The 16649-nt window shown below is 33.9% G+C and overlaps 1 protein-coding gene across 1 annotated transcript; it reads right to left on the reverse strand.

Moving 5' to 3' along the window:
- Nucleotides 1-11: 11 nt before the first annotated feature.
- Nucleotides 12-16602, reverse strand: LOC132554244 (T-cell immunomodulatory protein-like). The gene is made up of 17 exons (XM_060218550.1): nucleotides 16416-16602; nucleotides 15528-15752; nucleotides 14936-14990; nucleotides 14288-14356; nucleotides 13712-13827; nucleotides 11967-12013; nucleotides 10864-10954; nucleotides 10030-10109; nucleotides 9514-9689; nucleotides 8603-8759; nucleotides 8150-8255; nucleotides 7002-7045; nucleotides 6199-6277; nucleotides 5428-5549; nucleotides 4742-4824; nucleotides 3480-3597; nucleotides 12-2363 (listed from the first exon to the last, which is right to left on the reverse strand). Exons 1-17 carry the CDS (start codon nucleotides 16600-16602, stop codon nucleotides 2304-2306), a joined length of 1815 nt encoding a protein of 604 aa, XP_060074533.1. The 3' UTR covers nucleotides 12-2303.
- Between the last annotated feature and the right edge of the window lie 47 nt (nucleotides 16603-16649).

The raw sequence follows: 16649 nt of genomic DNA on the forward strand, positions 1-16649 counted from the left end.
AATTCAACCCATTTTGATCAAATAAATATTTTATTGCTCATCATTACAAGTGTCATTTATTATTAAATAAGTTTTCCTTTTTCAAAGCACCCACCTGTACATACATATAACCATGGATACACAAATAAAATGGCTGTGTAAAAACTTAACAAAAGCATACAGATTTTATGCAATAAATATACATACATACACATAAAAATGAGAGTAGACAGGACATAACAAGGAAAAACACTGACGAAATTATCTACCCAACAAGCACCACAACTTTTTCTGCTCTCTCCCATGTGTTCACTTGCTATATTAAATCAATTACATTTTCTTCCATATGGTATGTTTAGACAAACACCTTAACACTGATTACTTATACACCTGTATGTTGTTAATGAATAAACAATTTCAGTGATTTTTTTGGTTTAAACAGTAAATTAAGTTTTTACCTTTCAAGAATACTAAATCATTATCATCATACATGTTATTCAAATTTCATTTCTTTTTTACAATATTTTCATACTGCTACCTTTGTAGCTTGAAAATAAAATAGCTAATTTGACTGTCCGACCAAACTTCTACAGACATGTTCACATTTCATGTCATAAAGTCCTCGTGAACTACACAAGCTGTGGCCCCAGTCACTGAAACTTTCAACTCTAAGAAAGTTCTTCACTACATATTCATACACTGAGCATTTTTGTTCTCTGAAATTTGTCATCAGTTCATTCCAAATTGAAGGAAATCTGTAAAATACATCTGATAATTATTGTCTGAATGAGTTTTTTTTTTACATTCAAATACTAGTTATCATCTAAGAAAATGATGCTTGTCATCAAATGACAAAGTAAAATGTAACCTGAAGTTAATCCCATACAAACTGTATATCACACATTAAATCTTCCGACATGACTCACATTTTGACTACCATACATCTAAAATGCATTCACAATGCACTTCACTCAAGACTCTCTCATTCTGACTTCACAATTCTAACAACTGTATAGTCATTCATTTAAACTTCACAGAATAATGTACTTGAATTTACATTCAACTCTGATATCTTGACAGCCATACATCCTTACAGTCTTGTACTTCACATATGACTACACACATTTGTCATTTTGAATACCAGACATTAAAATTCATATGTATCTGTGTCAGTTTTGCAATTTTGAATACCATATAACATGGTAGGTCACTCACCACTGTAGACTTTTTCACTGCTATACAACGAAACTTCACAGAACTTTGTACCTGAATTTACAGACTACTTCCACCTTATAACTACCACACAATACATGTACAATCACAAAATACTGATCATACACAGTATAAAGACCTATCACAGCAGAAGAGGAATGTTTTCACAGCTCACTATAAAACAGAAAACAATCTGAAGGCAGGCAAAATATTTGTTACATTTCTTGAAAGACAACAGATGTCATCTATTATCAATATGAACACATTTTCTCTATATTTGTTAATAAATTACTTCATCATATTTGTACAGATGATATAAAACACCTGCTTAAAATTACCTACGTGCATAGCCTTTATATTTCTATATAATACTTCATCCCACTCCAACATGTTTATACAAAAGCCTAATTAAGGTTACACAACCATCGACACATTTAAAAGAACAGTTATATCCCTCCCCCATCCTGTAAACTTATCCGTGAATATCCTACAGATACCATTGTATTGGAGTGACCGCCTTCCCCCACCGAAATCCTTAACCAAGTGATGGACACCTACATTAGAAAAGCACAATTCAGACTTCAATTTTTCAAATCAGTCCCTTGAAAACTTATTGCACTCATTAATCAGGGATTTTGTGTTCCAGATCAGGAAAAGCTCCCTTAAAGAAGAAAAAAAAATACTAAAAACATATTTATGGGGCAATATTGGAATTCAAATTAAAACCATTCAGCAGAGAATGACAACTATACGAATCTGTATTTTGTAAATAAACATATGAGGTTGGTATGATGAACACAGAAGAAACTGAATGTAAATCATTATTGATATGGACGGAAAAAGTTAGCACTTAAAGCCCCTTGATTACTGTGGATAGTGTAAAGAGATAAGCAAGACAGTCAGGTTATACTAATAATGAGATTTCAGAAAGGATCCATTTCAAACTGTTTCTTTGCTGGACTCTAAAATTCCAGATAAATGCACTGTTGTAGATGTTGAATCTCGTCTACCTCAACAGTAAAACAGACAATCCAGGGCATCCATGTGAAACCCTTCACCTCAACATGGTAGAACTGACAGAATGAAGGACTGTTAGGATTTCCTTGTGTGGTTTACATAGCATCAAAGTGGAACTTGTGGGCATCTTGTAGTTTTTCTTTTTTATCTTCAACCTGGAATACCAAGGTATATTCAAAGTAACAATTATAAATTAAGTAAACCTTGTCATACTGAGAGATTTTCATAGCACTGAAATACCAGGCAATTGTTTTTTATTCAGTAAAATGTTGCAGTGAGACTATGACTGCCTAATGTATACATTGTATATGGCTGTTATGGCAAACATAACACTGGGAAAAAATGTAAAGTTCTCTATGAGAGAACAAGAAAAAATCCCTGAGCTAATGTACTATCTGGTTCAATGCACTATCTGGTTCTAGTGCTGATCTGAAATTCGCAAGTGATTCGGTCTTTGTATAGTAAGACAAGCTGTAAAAACTTTTACTTAAATCCTCACTATTGGTATACAACATCTGATCGGATGCCTGAACAGATCTTAACAGGTACATCTGACCAGAGTTAGTAGCCAAGTAGTGTATTCTTTACTGTAATAATAATTCTTGACAAATGGTCAAAGGTCAAATCATGAAGACAAAAGTTCATACGTACTGGAGTCTAAACAAATGTATGTTTTTTTTTTCATTTCCTTCAGGTTGGTAATGTTAATAGAATATTAGTTCTAATAACACAACCAGTAGAAGATTAGAGTGTGAAGTTTCGATGACTACACAGTCACCTTCGTCACACAAATGACCAGTGTGGAGCGTACTAGCACTGACGTACTTAGTGTACGAGATGGTAAGTTGGTTGATTCATACTGGTCATTTGTCTGATGAAGGTGACTGTGTAGTCACACTCTGATCTTCTACTGATTGTGTTGTAAGTACTTCTATTCTACCCTGCCGTGAGGAAACCAAAAAACATAGCCAATGTTTAGTGACTGTTGACTCACAAATATTGCCATCTAAAATATTCAAATTAACGATATTCATGTCTACTGGGTAAAATGAAATACTAATTATACTTAAGACTGGAAGAAGAAAGTATTGAAGCAAGGTTTCATCAAATAATGTATCCTAATTACACTTTTCAATAATCTTGAAATGGAGTGTGTTTACAGAGATGTTAAGTAGGGTACCCCAGTCCTCTCTTGAGAGTGTGTGTGTACAAAGTGTCATTACAGATACAAAAGAGTTTCATAAACATAAGCCTTGCAAAACTATCATTACCTTCTCTCTCCAGTGTAGAATCCCAACAATCGCGGCCAGAAAACCACATGTCCCTAAGAGGGCAGCACCAGTCAACAGTACAAGCTTGCTGGGAGTGACAAAAAGCTTGTTTGTCCAGCTGTGACAACAAAAGTACAATTATAAATACAAACTGATCTTCTTTTGGTTGGTTGGTTCATGTATTGTGTTTTAACTTTATCCATAATGTAAAATAAACTTTGTAGGTACTATTTATGTATTTATTTGATCTGATTTACAAATCATAATGAAATATAAAAAAAGGGTCCTTTCTTCTAACAGAGAAAAGGAAACAGCGGAAACACGGATACAACTATTTTAAAGCAGTTAACAGTTTCCAAGTTTCTAGGACATAACAACTCAATCAGCTGAAAGGAAGAAGAAAGTTTTACTAAAGAAGCAGCAAGATTATTTTCACTTCAAACTGGGTTGTTCTGACTTTCACCAAAAATAGAAGAAGTGAAAACGTGTTTCTTAAAATCAGTAAAAACTTATGACGCCCTACAAACACAATTAAAGCAAGCCTCTTCTAGGATACAGATCCTGATCCTCACCACAAGACGATGTTTGTCACAGAGTTTGATACCTTTTAATGTATATTCCTATAAAATCTGAAAGTTTCTCAAGTGAAATTTGAAATATGTTTTGGACTCAACCTTCATGACCTCAGCTCTTGATTGGAGTCTTGTCCTCGGTAGATTTTGAGCATCACTACTAGCTAATGATTATGATAGTTTCAAGAAATTCAGAGACAGAGTTTTGTAAATCAGACAAGGAAATCCTACACTGGTAAAAAGCGTGGATTTACTTGTCTTGGGTAAGAGAATACTCAGGTCTCTTCTGGAGTATACTTTTCATCCTGACCTTAAACGTATAAATTTAAACATGCCTTAGGATTTTTTCTTACTAAAGGTGACCTATTTTCCCATCCTCATCCCAAGGGTTTGACTACTTGTTAGGTATTAATTCTGAACATAATGATATTTAAAGGAAGATAGTTGACAAGTTTGTGGAAAATCCATTCACTTTACCACAGAGAAAGAAAATAATGTCATTTGTAAAATGAATAACAACATTGTTTTACAAAAGACAACATATGAACATAAGGGAATGCACGTTAGATTTTGTGTCTGGTGACCTTATAAAACAAACAAAAAAATTTTGATACTAAAAGCTGAAGTGAACATGATTATCAATCAATTCCAAACTTAATAACATATCTGTGATATTCTCCCCAGTCATACCTGGATGGTTCATCGTGAGGGTAGGGTATGACGACAAGCTGAGAGTTTGGTATGACAGACGACCAGCTCCTTGTCCTGACGTCCTGTAAAGAGACAGTATACAATGATAAATATACAGTTATCTACACAGCAGGATGTGTAAAATCGAGTCTTCATACACTGAACTGAAAAATAAAACCTTCCTAATTTGGGATAAAAAACTTCAAGCCTTGGTTGACACAAATACAGGCAACTAGCAAAATAATTCATTGCCATTTCATTGCAAAGCCACATATATCATTCTGAATTAAGCACCATTCAAGTTTAACCCTGTATGTCGGAAAAATACCTCAGGACTTACTTGTCCTAATAGTGGGAACTACTGTTTTGGAGTTTGGTTATTGCCTCATGAACAACCAGCATCTCCTTGTTTAGCAATCAATGGCTACCTCACTGAACAACATATGAGAGGTCCATCACATGCCATCCAGTGCAATAAGGATGATTAGGGTGAAGTGTTTTGCCCAAGGCCACAACCATAAAAGTGCATTTCTCAGTTTCCTTCTGAACACAATTGGCTATGGGAAAGGAAAGTTTAACTCTACTGGGACAAACCTCAGATCATTTGAGATCATGTATTCTAATGCTCTATTCATTAAATATACAGCCCTCCTTGTTTTGAAGTAGTAACAATTGGCAAAACTTACCGTGCCATTAGGATGTGGGATCCCAACATATAACTTGTCTACAAAGTTTGGTGTCTGTCCAAGTCCAAACACAATATAAGGCTGCTGCAGAGAAAAGTATGCTGACTGCGTCAACTGGGTGGCTGTTAACACAAAATGCCAACAAATTTTTAATAGTGCATGGACTTGAACTTTCAACAGCTTTTAAAATTCTATTAACTTAATCCAGCAACATTGTCATAAACAGTATTAATTTGACCTTGTAACAATGCATGAAGAAAGGGTCACCTTGACCTTACAACACTCTCTGAAACAGTACATACACTTAACCTAGAAATAATGTCATAAACAGTGTGTTAACTTGACCTAGCATCATCGTAATAAACAGTGTGTTAACTTGACCTAGCATCATCGTAATAAACAGTGTGTTAACTTGACCTAGCATCATCGTAATAAACAGTGTGTTAAGTTGACCTGGTAACACTAGTCACATGGTGGGTTTGATGTTAAAATAAACTTGTAAAGTCTGATTGGCTTAAACAGTCAGTGTTTAATTCAACTGATCTAACTCATATGGAGTGATGCTGACACTACAATGTTTGTTATTGAGTGGAATTCTGTTATGAACTTTGAGCTACATTTTTATATTGTTTGTGGAGATTGTGTATTCTGGAAAATTAACAACAAAAATATTTCAATTAAATCAGTCTACTAATTATACTGTGGATGTGTAGTCATGTAAAATTTAAATGACAAATTTCCAAGCCTGCATCTAGGAAATAAAATACCCACCAGCGCCAACCTGAGGGTCTCCATTAGTGTCCAAAGTAGAAAACTTAGCTACTGGACCTGGCTGGTTGATTCCATATGGCTGAAAAACAGGAAACCTTAATCTAAAGAAATGTACAATAGGTATTAGTAATGAGGTTAGGATATCAATGTGCTACAAAGAATGGCAGCCATTGATATCTGGATTTCTAACACTTGTTTCTGTACTTTTGTCAGCTGTGTTTTATTATGTAAATGGTAAGAACATTAGCTTAACCTTAATACAGCTGATGGAAGACAAAAGAAACAAAAAATACATTTAATTTGGTAAATAGTTCAATGCTTAACCTGGTTAACTACATCAACATCTAACCTGGTATATAAAACAACACTTAACTTGGTTAATACTTCAACAAGAAACAAATAATTTAACATTAAACCAGGTAAATACATCATTAACTTTTAACCTGGTAAATGCTTAACCTGGTCAATACTAAGACAGTAAACCTGACAAATACTTAACTTTAACCTGATAAATAATTCAACATTTAACCTATTGATTACTTCAGCATTTACACTGGTAAATAATACAACTACAACAATGAATAAGCTAAACACTTCATAAAAACTGAACCTGGTAAGTACTTTAACATTTAACTTTGTTATATAGTATTGCAGTTACCTTCCTAGTACAGATAAGTTATATTCCCTCAACCTTGTATTCTTCACCCTGTGGAGACCTTTCACTAATGAAGTTACATTCTTTCTAACATTTAATCAGTGAAATGTAAAACATATTTATCATAAATTCACAAATTCAACTATACCTTTCTGTGAGCTGGACAGTTATCTGAACAAACCCCACTGGTCACTGGAAACGTAAAAATCAACATCAACAAAGATAAACAACAACAGAAAACATTGATCAAAGACATTTGGTGACCTGATTTAATGTTTTACTAACCATAGTTATGGATTAAAGAATTTTGGTGACCTAATTTAATGTTTTACTGACTAAAGTTGTAGATTAAAGACATTTGTTGACCTAATCTGACGTTTTACTGACTATAGTTGTGGATTAAAATTTTTGGTGACCTAATCTGACGTTTTACTGACTATAGTTGTAGATTAAAATTTTTGGTGACCTAATCTGACGTTTTACTGACTATAGTTGTAGATTAAAAACTTTTGGTGACCTAATCTGACGTTTTACTGACTATAGTTGTGGATTAAAATTTTTGGTGACCTAATCTGACGTTTTACTGACTATAGTTATGGATTAAAATTTTTGGTGACCTAATCTGACGTTTTACTGACTATAGTTGTGGATTAAAATTTTTGGTGACCTAATCTGACGTTTTACTGACTATAGTTGTAGATTAAAATTTTTGGTGACCTAATCTGATGTTTTACTGACTATAGTTGTAGATTAAAGACATTTGTTGACCTAATCTGACGTTTTACTGACTATAGTTGTGGATTAAAATTTTTGGTGACCTAATCTGACGTTTTACTGACTATAGTTGTGGATTAAAATTTTTGGTGACCTAATCTGACGTTTTACTGACTATAGTTGTAGATTAAAGACATTTGGTGACCTAATCTGACGTTTTACTGACTATAGTTGTAGATTAAAGACATTTGTTGACCTAATCTGACGTTTTACTGACTATAGTTGTAGATTAAAGACATTTGGTGACCTTATCTGACGTTTTACTGACTATAGTTGTAGATTAGAAACTTTTGGTGACCTAATCTGATGTTTTACTGACTAGTTTTGGATCCTAGTGTACTACATTATGGTTTAAGGTCTTGGGCCCTTTAGCTTATACCTGCCCATTCTCACCTTATTAGTATCAAATTAAGTCAGAAATACCATCAAGAACTAATCTATACAGAAGTGGTGATGACCAGAAAACCCATCAGGACTTACAACTGTTATCTAATTGGATTTCTCTTGAGGCAACATACTTACCCATGACTTTCATAAAGCAGGCGTCTTGTTCAAACGTGTGCTGCATCATATGAATCTGATACTGATTACTACTAGTGTAAGTTGTCACCATGACATCCATGATACCCTGAAAGATGAAATTAATGTTAGGTCAAAATTATCCTGACAGATAAAATATAGACATTATCAAACATCCAAAATACCTTGACAGATAAAATACAGCGAGTCATTATATGTCCCAAATACCCTGACAGATAAAATATAATCATTATCAAACATCCAAAATACCTTGACAGATAAAATACAGTGAGTCATTATCATAAGTCCAAAATACCCTGACAGAAAAAATATAATAATAACCATGAACAGATATAATAGCTTAACCCTAGATTTTCTGGTGAATGATGAACATGCAATACACTGTCAAGTTGACAAACAACTCAAGTGTACATCATTTTTTTGTTTGAAGCTTACATTTTCCTGGTAATCAAAGAATGTGGCGAGTACAGCTCTGTGGGAATGACTATGTAGGTTAGTAGTCCATGATACTTTGTACGTCCTGGGGAAGTTTTCACACCCTGTTCCACTACATCCAACATTCAGCAGAATGTACGCCCTCTGTAACAACTCTCTGTAAAATTGTAACAGGGGTTTACAACCTTCAGTAACTCATAATATCAGGATGGTATACAAAACTCCAAAAGTTTGGAATATTATATGATTAACGAAAGTTGTCCTTATTAAACTATTCTAAGCAGTTTCAAGTTATGACAACCCTTCTAGTGTTAATAATTTTTCAATATCTATTCAGTTCATGAATAAAGCCTACAATTACAAGATCAAACAGGTGTTTACTCAAGTATATATCATCAAGGTAATTTGTCAAATAAATGTAGATTTCCCTACAACTGTTTATAATATTACATTAAATGATACATTTATCAGTATATACATGTATCACCAGTCCATCTATTATCAGGTCTTGGAATAGTGCCTGCTCTAATCCTTAGCTGTAAATAACAGAACATGGAATTGTGGTGTATAAGGAAGTAAGGCTACAATGTACACCTACAATTATCTTTGAAATGCATGCACAGTCAGAGGTGCTTGATGATCATGCATTCAACTCTCACTGAGGTGTGATGTAACCATACAGAAATGGACAGACCAGGTCAGGCCTAGGTATTGAGTACATATACAGATATATATGAACTCTCTACATTAACGGTCTGTAAGTTGACATTAAGTGATACAAAGTACTGAGTTTGTTGAGAGAAAAGAAGTGATTTTCCAGTGATGAGATTGTACAAATTCTTGCATGGTGGACCACACTACATGCTTGAGTGAATATTTTCTATAACTACCACTCTAAACGTATATATTACCCATCAGTCTTGGTGTGTTGGAGTACAGCCAGTAGATCTGGGAAGCCATCCAAGTCAAAATCCCCAGATCTCAATGTGACAGGAAGCTGTTCCATCCCTGAAGGGTTCTTTTCAGGAGTCACAAATCTCCACATGGTGTCGCTACCCGAGTTAAAGTTGACACCAAGTTTATGCCACTGCAATAGGTGCAAAAGAAAATATTAATTTCTGAATGTCTCTTACATCTTCCTGTAACATGGAATTAATTCAAATATATCACATGCATCCCAAAAAAATTTTAATATATGCAAAAGAGAATAGTATACAAAGTCTGTTATCTCCATCAAGTATTGGTCTACTCTCTCTCTGACAGCTGTACAATAAGTGATAAAGCTTTTGTATATAATGCACTACAATAAGTGATAAAGCTTCTGTATATAATGCACTATCAATTCTACTATTGCATGATCTGAAATCTAAGCATCACATCACATGTGAACATCATTCAAGATGCAAAGGTTGATCTGTGAAACTTACTTCAAGCTTTGAGAGGACCCAGATGTCACAAACATCTCCATCACAACTTGGCATCAGTACATCCACCTTGCTGTCTGCATCTACCAATACAATCAATGACATTTTTTTCACCAATTTCCTTATGACTTGTCATTCTATCTCCATCTTTGACTGATTAATCATGGCTGCTGATGGTTTGACAGTCTCTTTTAGATTTAGGGCAGATTTGAAGAGTGGGTTTTTGCTTCAAACCTAGTCTTCAAGTATTTCATTTAAAGCCTTTACTTAATGTGACTTCTGCCTTACTTCAGCTATATGTAAAGTTTTCACATAGATAATGATTTCTAATCATATCAAACGTTAACAGAAACAGAGACATTTTGACCTGAAGATAAAGATATGTATGAGGCTTTGCAGACTGCTGGACAAAAAAATCTTATCCTAAATTATGAGATTTATGTACATAAAACAGAGGTAACAATGAATTTCCTCCCACACTTTCTGAATAAGTTTTTGTGTTAAACTGAACACAGTACATTATCAAAAATGAAACCTGAAATGGGTGTCAAAATAATGGATGTTTAAATTCTGAACACGTTGATGCCACACGGACAGATGATGACAATGTAAGGGTATCTTGTATTAATTGTATTGCAAGATATGCATAAAATGTCTGACTGTACAAAGTTGTAAGTAACTTCTCAGTTCTGATTAATTACTCAGCACTGAACATAATATGAATTTTAAAATAATCTAAACAAATCCTTTAGAATCTACACCTGCTACATTATCATATTTAGCTTCAAATAAATTACATATCAAAGAAAACTTTGTTGATCTAATACATCAACCTACCAACATCCACATATGTTGCCTGACCTCGGGTGCCATCCTTCATCTCAGAGGGGTATGCAAAAACAGGGTGATCTGTGTGGAATGCACCATGCTACAAACATAATATTTCATAAGCAATAATACAAATAATTATCTTGTTATGCCCAAAGTCTGAAAATGTTGAACTTATCTGCGATCATCTAAAAATCAGCATGAAGTTGTAATATACTCTATTTTACTGGTTCTCTACATCAAAACCCACACTTCCTGTATCTATTATATTTTTATGCTGCATTTGATTGAACACTCAAGGTAGGATATGAACATTTCAAACATTTTCTTTATTAGCTGACTGTATGATTGTATGTTTGTAAGTTGTATGGCACGAATGTTAGTAAGGGCTAGGGCGGAAGTACACGTGTGGAATGACAGGTAAGGTATGCCATGAGTAATGGTTGTGTAGTTTTTACCTATAGACGAGTTATCGGTTAACATGGATTAAGACTGTGGTGAGTAACTAATATTGTTACATATCTTTCATTTCACTAATTTGGTTCTTTACATGTCTTATTTTCCGGCTAAATGTATTTCTAGCTTATATATATATATATCTTTGCGTGCTGTCCAATCAAGCATAGCGATTGATTAGGAGTTGTAAACGTGTATGTTGATATATTAGTATTGCCATGTCTAGTTTTTCGGAAGATATATTGTAGTGATTATTATATGTCAAATGCAGTATATAGAAGAACGTAAATGGTAATGTTTTGCATAAATGTCCATAAACAGGGAAAACTAGGTTGGAAATTGACGCCAGTATAAAAAAGTATGGCAGCCTGTGGACGCCATATGCGTTATATTGTTAGAATATTTGATAGTGTAAAATGGACCGCCACGTGACAATGCCTTTATTTTAATGGCATTTGTATTAAAAAAAATGTAAATATTTTCTAGTACAATTGCTATGCGTTCTTGCTTTCAATTCTGAACACCTAAATCCGACGCTTGTCCTACGTTACACAGACAAACAAATGTCCTCTCCATTGAATGAACCATTGAACTACAAGGAGCAACTGCCAGCTTCTTCAACATGGAATCTTACCCAATATATCTGTTTAACTCACCACATTATTCCACTGTTCAATTCCTTTGTCAGTCACCAAACTTATATCTGTCAATACAAAAATGACAAGTAAGAACGATACACTGCTAAATGGACAGTACCTCAAGCATAGAATTTACACAAAATCATACAACAGCAGAGTGTTACTTATTGTGTTTTGATAGTAAACAATTTATATACCTAATACCTACATATATGCTACTGTATGTACCATCTGTGGATATGCATCATCTTTAATTGAAATATAAGTGTATATAAGTGTGATCATCTGGAAATATGACTTGCAATATTCCCATATGTCACATTAAATGAAATATATAGACATAAAACAGGTTCATGGGGCCTGTATTTCACACCTGATAAAACACATTTTAACTACTTAGAAAAAATAATTGTGCTAGTTACCCAGAAAAAGTGAAATCAGTGTTTGATGAAAAGTATCTGTTGCAGAAAATGTCAACAGGATTATAAAAATAGAAGTTTCATAGATAAGAAATCCAGAATCATTTGTTGATTACTAATGTAGTAGAAATACTTGGTCAATTGTCACAGAAATAGTGTAAAGGAATACTGAGTCATGTGTCACAAAAATAGTGTAGAAGAATACGGAGTCATGTGTCACAGAAATAGTGTATAGGAATACAGAGTCATGTGTCACAGGACTGGTGTAAAGGAATACAGTCATGTGTCACAGAAATAGTGTAGAGGAATACAGAGTCATGTGTCACAGAAATAGTGCATAGGAATACAGTCATGTGTCACAGAAATAGTGTAGAGGAATACAGAGTCATGTGTCACAGAAATAGTGCATAGGAATACAGTCATGTGTCACAGAAATAGTGCATATCAATACAGTCATGTGTCACAGAAATAGTGTAGAGGAATACAGAGTCATGTGTCACAGAAATAGTGTAGAGGAATACAGAGTCATGTGTCACAGAAATAGTGCATAGGAATACAGTCATGTGTCACAGAAATAGTGCATATCAATACAGTCATGTGTCACAGAAATAGTGTAGAGGAATACAGAGTCATGTGTCACAGAAATAGTGTATAGGAATACAGTCATGTGTCACAGAAATAGTGCATAGGAATACAGTCATGTGTCACAGAAATAGTGTGGAGGAATACAGAGTCATGTATCACAGGAGTTGTGTCACAGAAATAGTGTGGAAGAATACTGAGTCAGGTGTCACAGAAATGCTGTAAAGGAATACAGGGTCATGTGTCAGTGTCAAAGAAATGGTGTAAAGGAGTACAGGGTCATGTGTCACAGAAATAGTGTATAGGAATACTGAGTCATATGTCACAGAAATAGTGTAGAGGAATACAGAGTCATGTGTCACAGAAATAGTGTATAGGAATACAGTCATGTGTCACAGAAATAGTGCATAGGAATACAGTCATGTGTCACAGAAATAGTGTAGAGGAATACAGAGTCATGTATCACAGGAGTTGTGTCACAGAAATAGTGTGGAAGAATACTGAGTCAGGTGTCACAGAAATGCTGTAAAGGAATACATGGTCATGTGTCACAGAAATAGTGTATAGGAATACAGAGTCATGTGTCACAGAAATATTGTAGAAGAATACTGAGTCAGGTGTCACAGAAATGGTGTAAAGGAGTACAGGGTCATGTGTCACAGAAATAGTGTATAGGAATACTGAGTCAGGTGTCACTGAAATAGTGTACAGGAATATTGGGTCAAATGTAACATATAAAGATGTTTAATTGCACATTTTTACCTGCTGTAAGGTCACCATCTACGTCCACAAAACCACTGGACTGAGGCTTCGTGAGATTCAGTTTTACTGATGGAGTAATGACAGCCTGCTTGGTGATGTTTCCTCTGTCTCCCTGACTATAACAATATGAAAATATCATATTTACCAATCAGCAACAAATCCTCAAGAAATCTACCTACTTTTAACATATACAATGTGTCATTCTAACAAAACGATTATCACGTAAATTATATCAATGGATTAAAATTCTGTTACAGTTTAAATTATATATACAGTGAAATAGCCCTGATAGACTTTTCCTCTTGACTTTGAACTTTAAATTATCACAAGCTTCATATCCAATTTTAGGCATAAAACAAACAGTATATTTACAAATGTATGATCATCAGAGGTTTTCATGAAATTAAATTTTCAAAGCTCTGGACCTTCGATTTTTATTCTACATTTCATTCTAATGACTAAACCCCAAAACTATGACCTCAAACCAGCAGGAATCCAATAATAAGATACATTGTAAAGATAATAAAATCAATGCCAAATAAGATATTACGAATAGGTAGATGTATAAGTACTTACTTGAATATCCAATAATAGGCATTTCCATCCTGCTCACCAAGAAGATCAGGTATGAGATCACCATTTGCACTGAAAAAGTCATTAACATAAAGCATGTTATCTCAAAAACTTGAATTTGTTACCAAAATTATAACTACATAAACTTTTCATACAGATAATACATATACATAAAAAAGGACTTTAAGTAATAGAGCCAACATTGTTCATTTTGTTGGGTGGGTTGTGGGTTCCTTCACTCTCCAGCTTGATACCTATGGCATGCAGGGTGGCTAAGTACAAGTATCAGAAAAGGATACAATATCAACCTTACCTGAACATAAACAAGTGTTATTGGGATCAAAATTTACTGAGGGTCTTGTATGTGTGGCAACACATTTAAATGGTTAAGAAATATACAGAATCAATCAAGGTTGATAGTAATGGGGAGTGTAAATGTTATACACATAATTAAGAAAATCCTTTCTCACTTTTACTCAAAATCAATTAAAATATAAGCCTATTAAAACACTTAAAACATTGTAGAAATCATCTAAAATGGAATTCTGAAACAACCAAGCTGAAACATGGAACTTACAGCTGCTGTTTAGCTACAAAGTTATGTAACTCTGAGGTGATTAACACAAACATACAATTAACATTTATACTTACTCCAATAATAGGGGCTGGTCATCAAAGGTTTCTGATAATGTCAATGGATCTGACTCTGTAATCAATGTACAAAGAATAAATTCATTGTTTAATTCCAATTTGTTCATAAAGCACTGCTACATATATATAATAATGATTCAATCTTCATGGTGTGGAAATGAATCTACCTTCTTGTTTAAATTTAAGTACTGTCTGGAAAACAAGAAATTCAACCACGTTCATCAAGAAAAAACCACAATGCAATTTCTGTGGCAAATCAGCAAATATCCCAAAACCTTGTTAAGGACTTCAACATTAACTAATATCTGCCAATTTGACATATAAAAATGATTTATCTAATATATGAAATTATCAAATGCCAAAATATATCTATCAAAATAATAGTTTATCTCTTTACAAAGTCCCAAATTCCACAAGCTTATATGAAAATTTATTTCAAGACAAATTAAAAATGTAATGTGTCAGAAATGATATCTCTAACTCAGCTAGGTTATACATGTAAATGTACCATGTAAAGTATAATAATCAACTAGGTCTATTATAGTAACATTCTCATTATAACTAAAAGACACCCATTAACCATTTACATTACCTAGACTGTCTGTGGTCAGCATACCCCAGTAAATTTGAACTTTAACACTGTATTTTGTGGATGTGTCGACTTTACGAGTGACCAACAAATCCATTTGAGTATCTCCATCAAAGTCAGCAGGAACTACATTGCTGATAATTCCAATGCTGCTGCTGTTTTTCAACAAAGTGACACTTTTAAATGGCTCATTTTCCATAGATGTAAGTAAAACTTGGACACTGGTTCCTGAAATAAGAAATATAACTTTTTTTACAGATAATATATCCTGGTTAAGTTCCAACAAAATGAAATTGTTTAAAAATTTTGTGTATACATTACTTCATTCACAATATCAGTAATAAATTGGAAAAACATCAGTCTCTTTCTATAAAAATCATTCCTTTTCAACATTATGATTTTAAGATTGTGATTTTGACATTCGTAAAACACCAATGTCGCCAGGGTCAAACTATTATCGGCCGTACCATATGCATGGCCTTGTCAAATCTTGAAAAATGCTCAAATTTGAATCACCTGACATTTCTTCATTTTTGATTAGCATTTGAAAGCTTCCAGTTCAAGTTGGGGAATTAACGTAATCAAAATAGTAATACACTACATATAAGTTGTAAGTAAACTACATTTAAATAAATAAATATATGACACAATACAGTACAACATAATTGATTATAATGTACTTTTATCTGACTACCCTGAAAACACATTGCCCGTCACCCTTGATCTTGAAGTCTGTGACCAGCTACTATTTCACAAAAGGATGGAGACCGTGAAACATCAAAATATCAACAGCAAATGTCATCAACCCACAAATCCCAGTCAATAGCTCAGATATGTCTATCCTTAGCCTAGTTTTAGATAGTCGTTTATATTATAACAACTGTGGCCTACCTCCATCTGTTATCACAAAAATATCAATGTTTTTATCGGCATTGAAATCCCCAAACGCAGCAGTGACACCCTTAAAATTAGGTCCAAAAGCCTCTGAAGTAACATCTCTCAATGATGCTCTAGCCGGAGTTGAAAATATTGAGACAATTATGATTATAATACACAAGAAAACATTGCTTTGCAACATGATTGCCCCACACATACAGTTTGGGCAGAAATCTGTGTCGAATGACA

Source organism: Ylistrum balloti, unplaced genomic scaffold (assembly GCF_031769215.1).
Source record: "Ylistrum balloti isolate Yb309-2 unplaced genomic scaffold, AGI_CSIRO_Ybal_v1 Utg370388, whole genome shotgun sequence".
NCBI lineage: Eukaryota > Metazoa > Mollusca > Bivalvia > Pectinida > Pectinidae > Ylistrum > Ylistrum balloti.

Bases quoted from the DNA above. Each gene is read 5' to 3' on its own strand.
- LOC132554244 (XM_060218550.1), bottom strand. From the start codon at position 16,602: ATGTTGCAAAGCAATGTTTTCTTGTGTATTATAATCATAATTGTCTCA. The intron at 14,991-15,527 runs GTAATGTAAATG...CATTGATTACAG, and splicing joins GCTGACCACAGACAGTCTAG to AGTCAGATCCATTGACATTA. The intron at 8,760-9,513 runs GTAATATATACG...ACAATTTTACAG, and splicing joins CAACACACCAAGACTGATGG to AGAGTTGTTACAGAGGGCGT.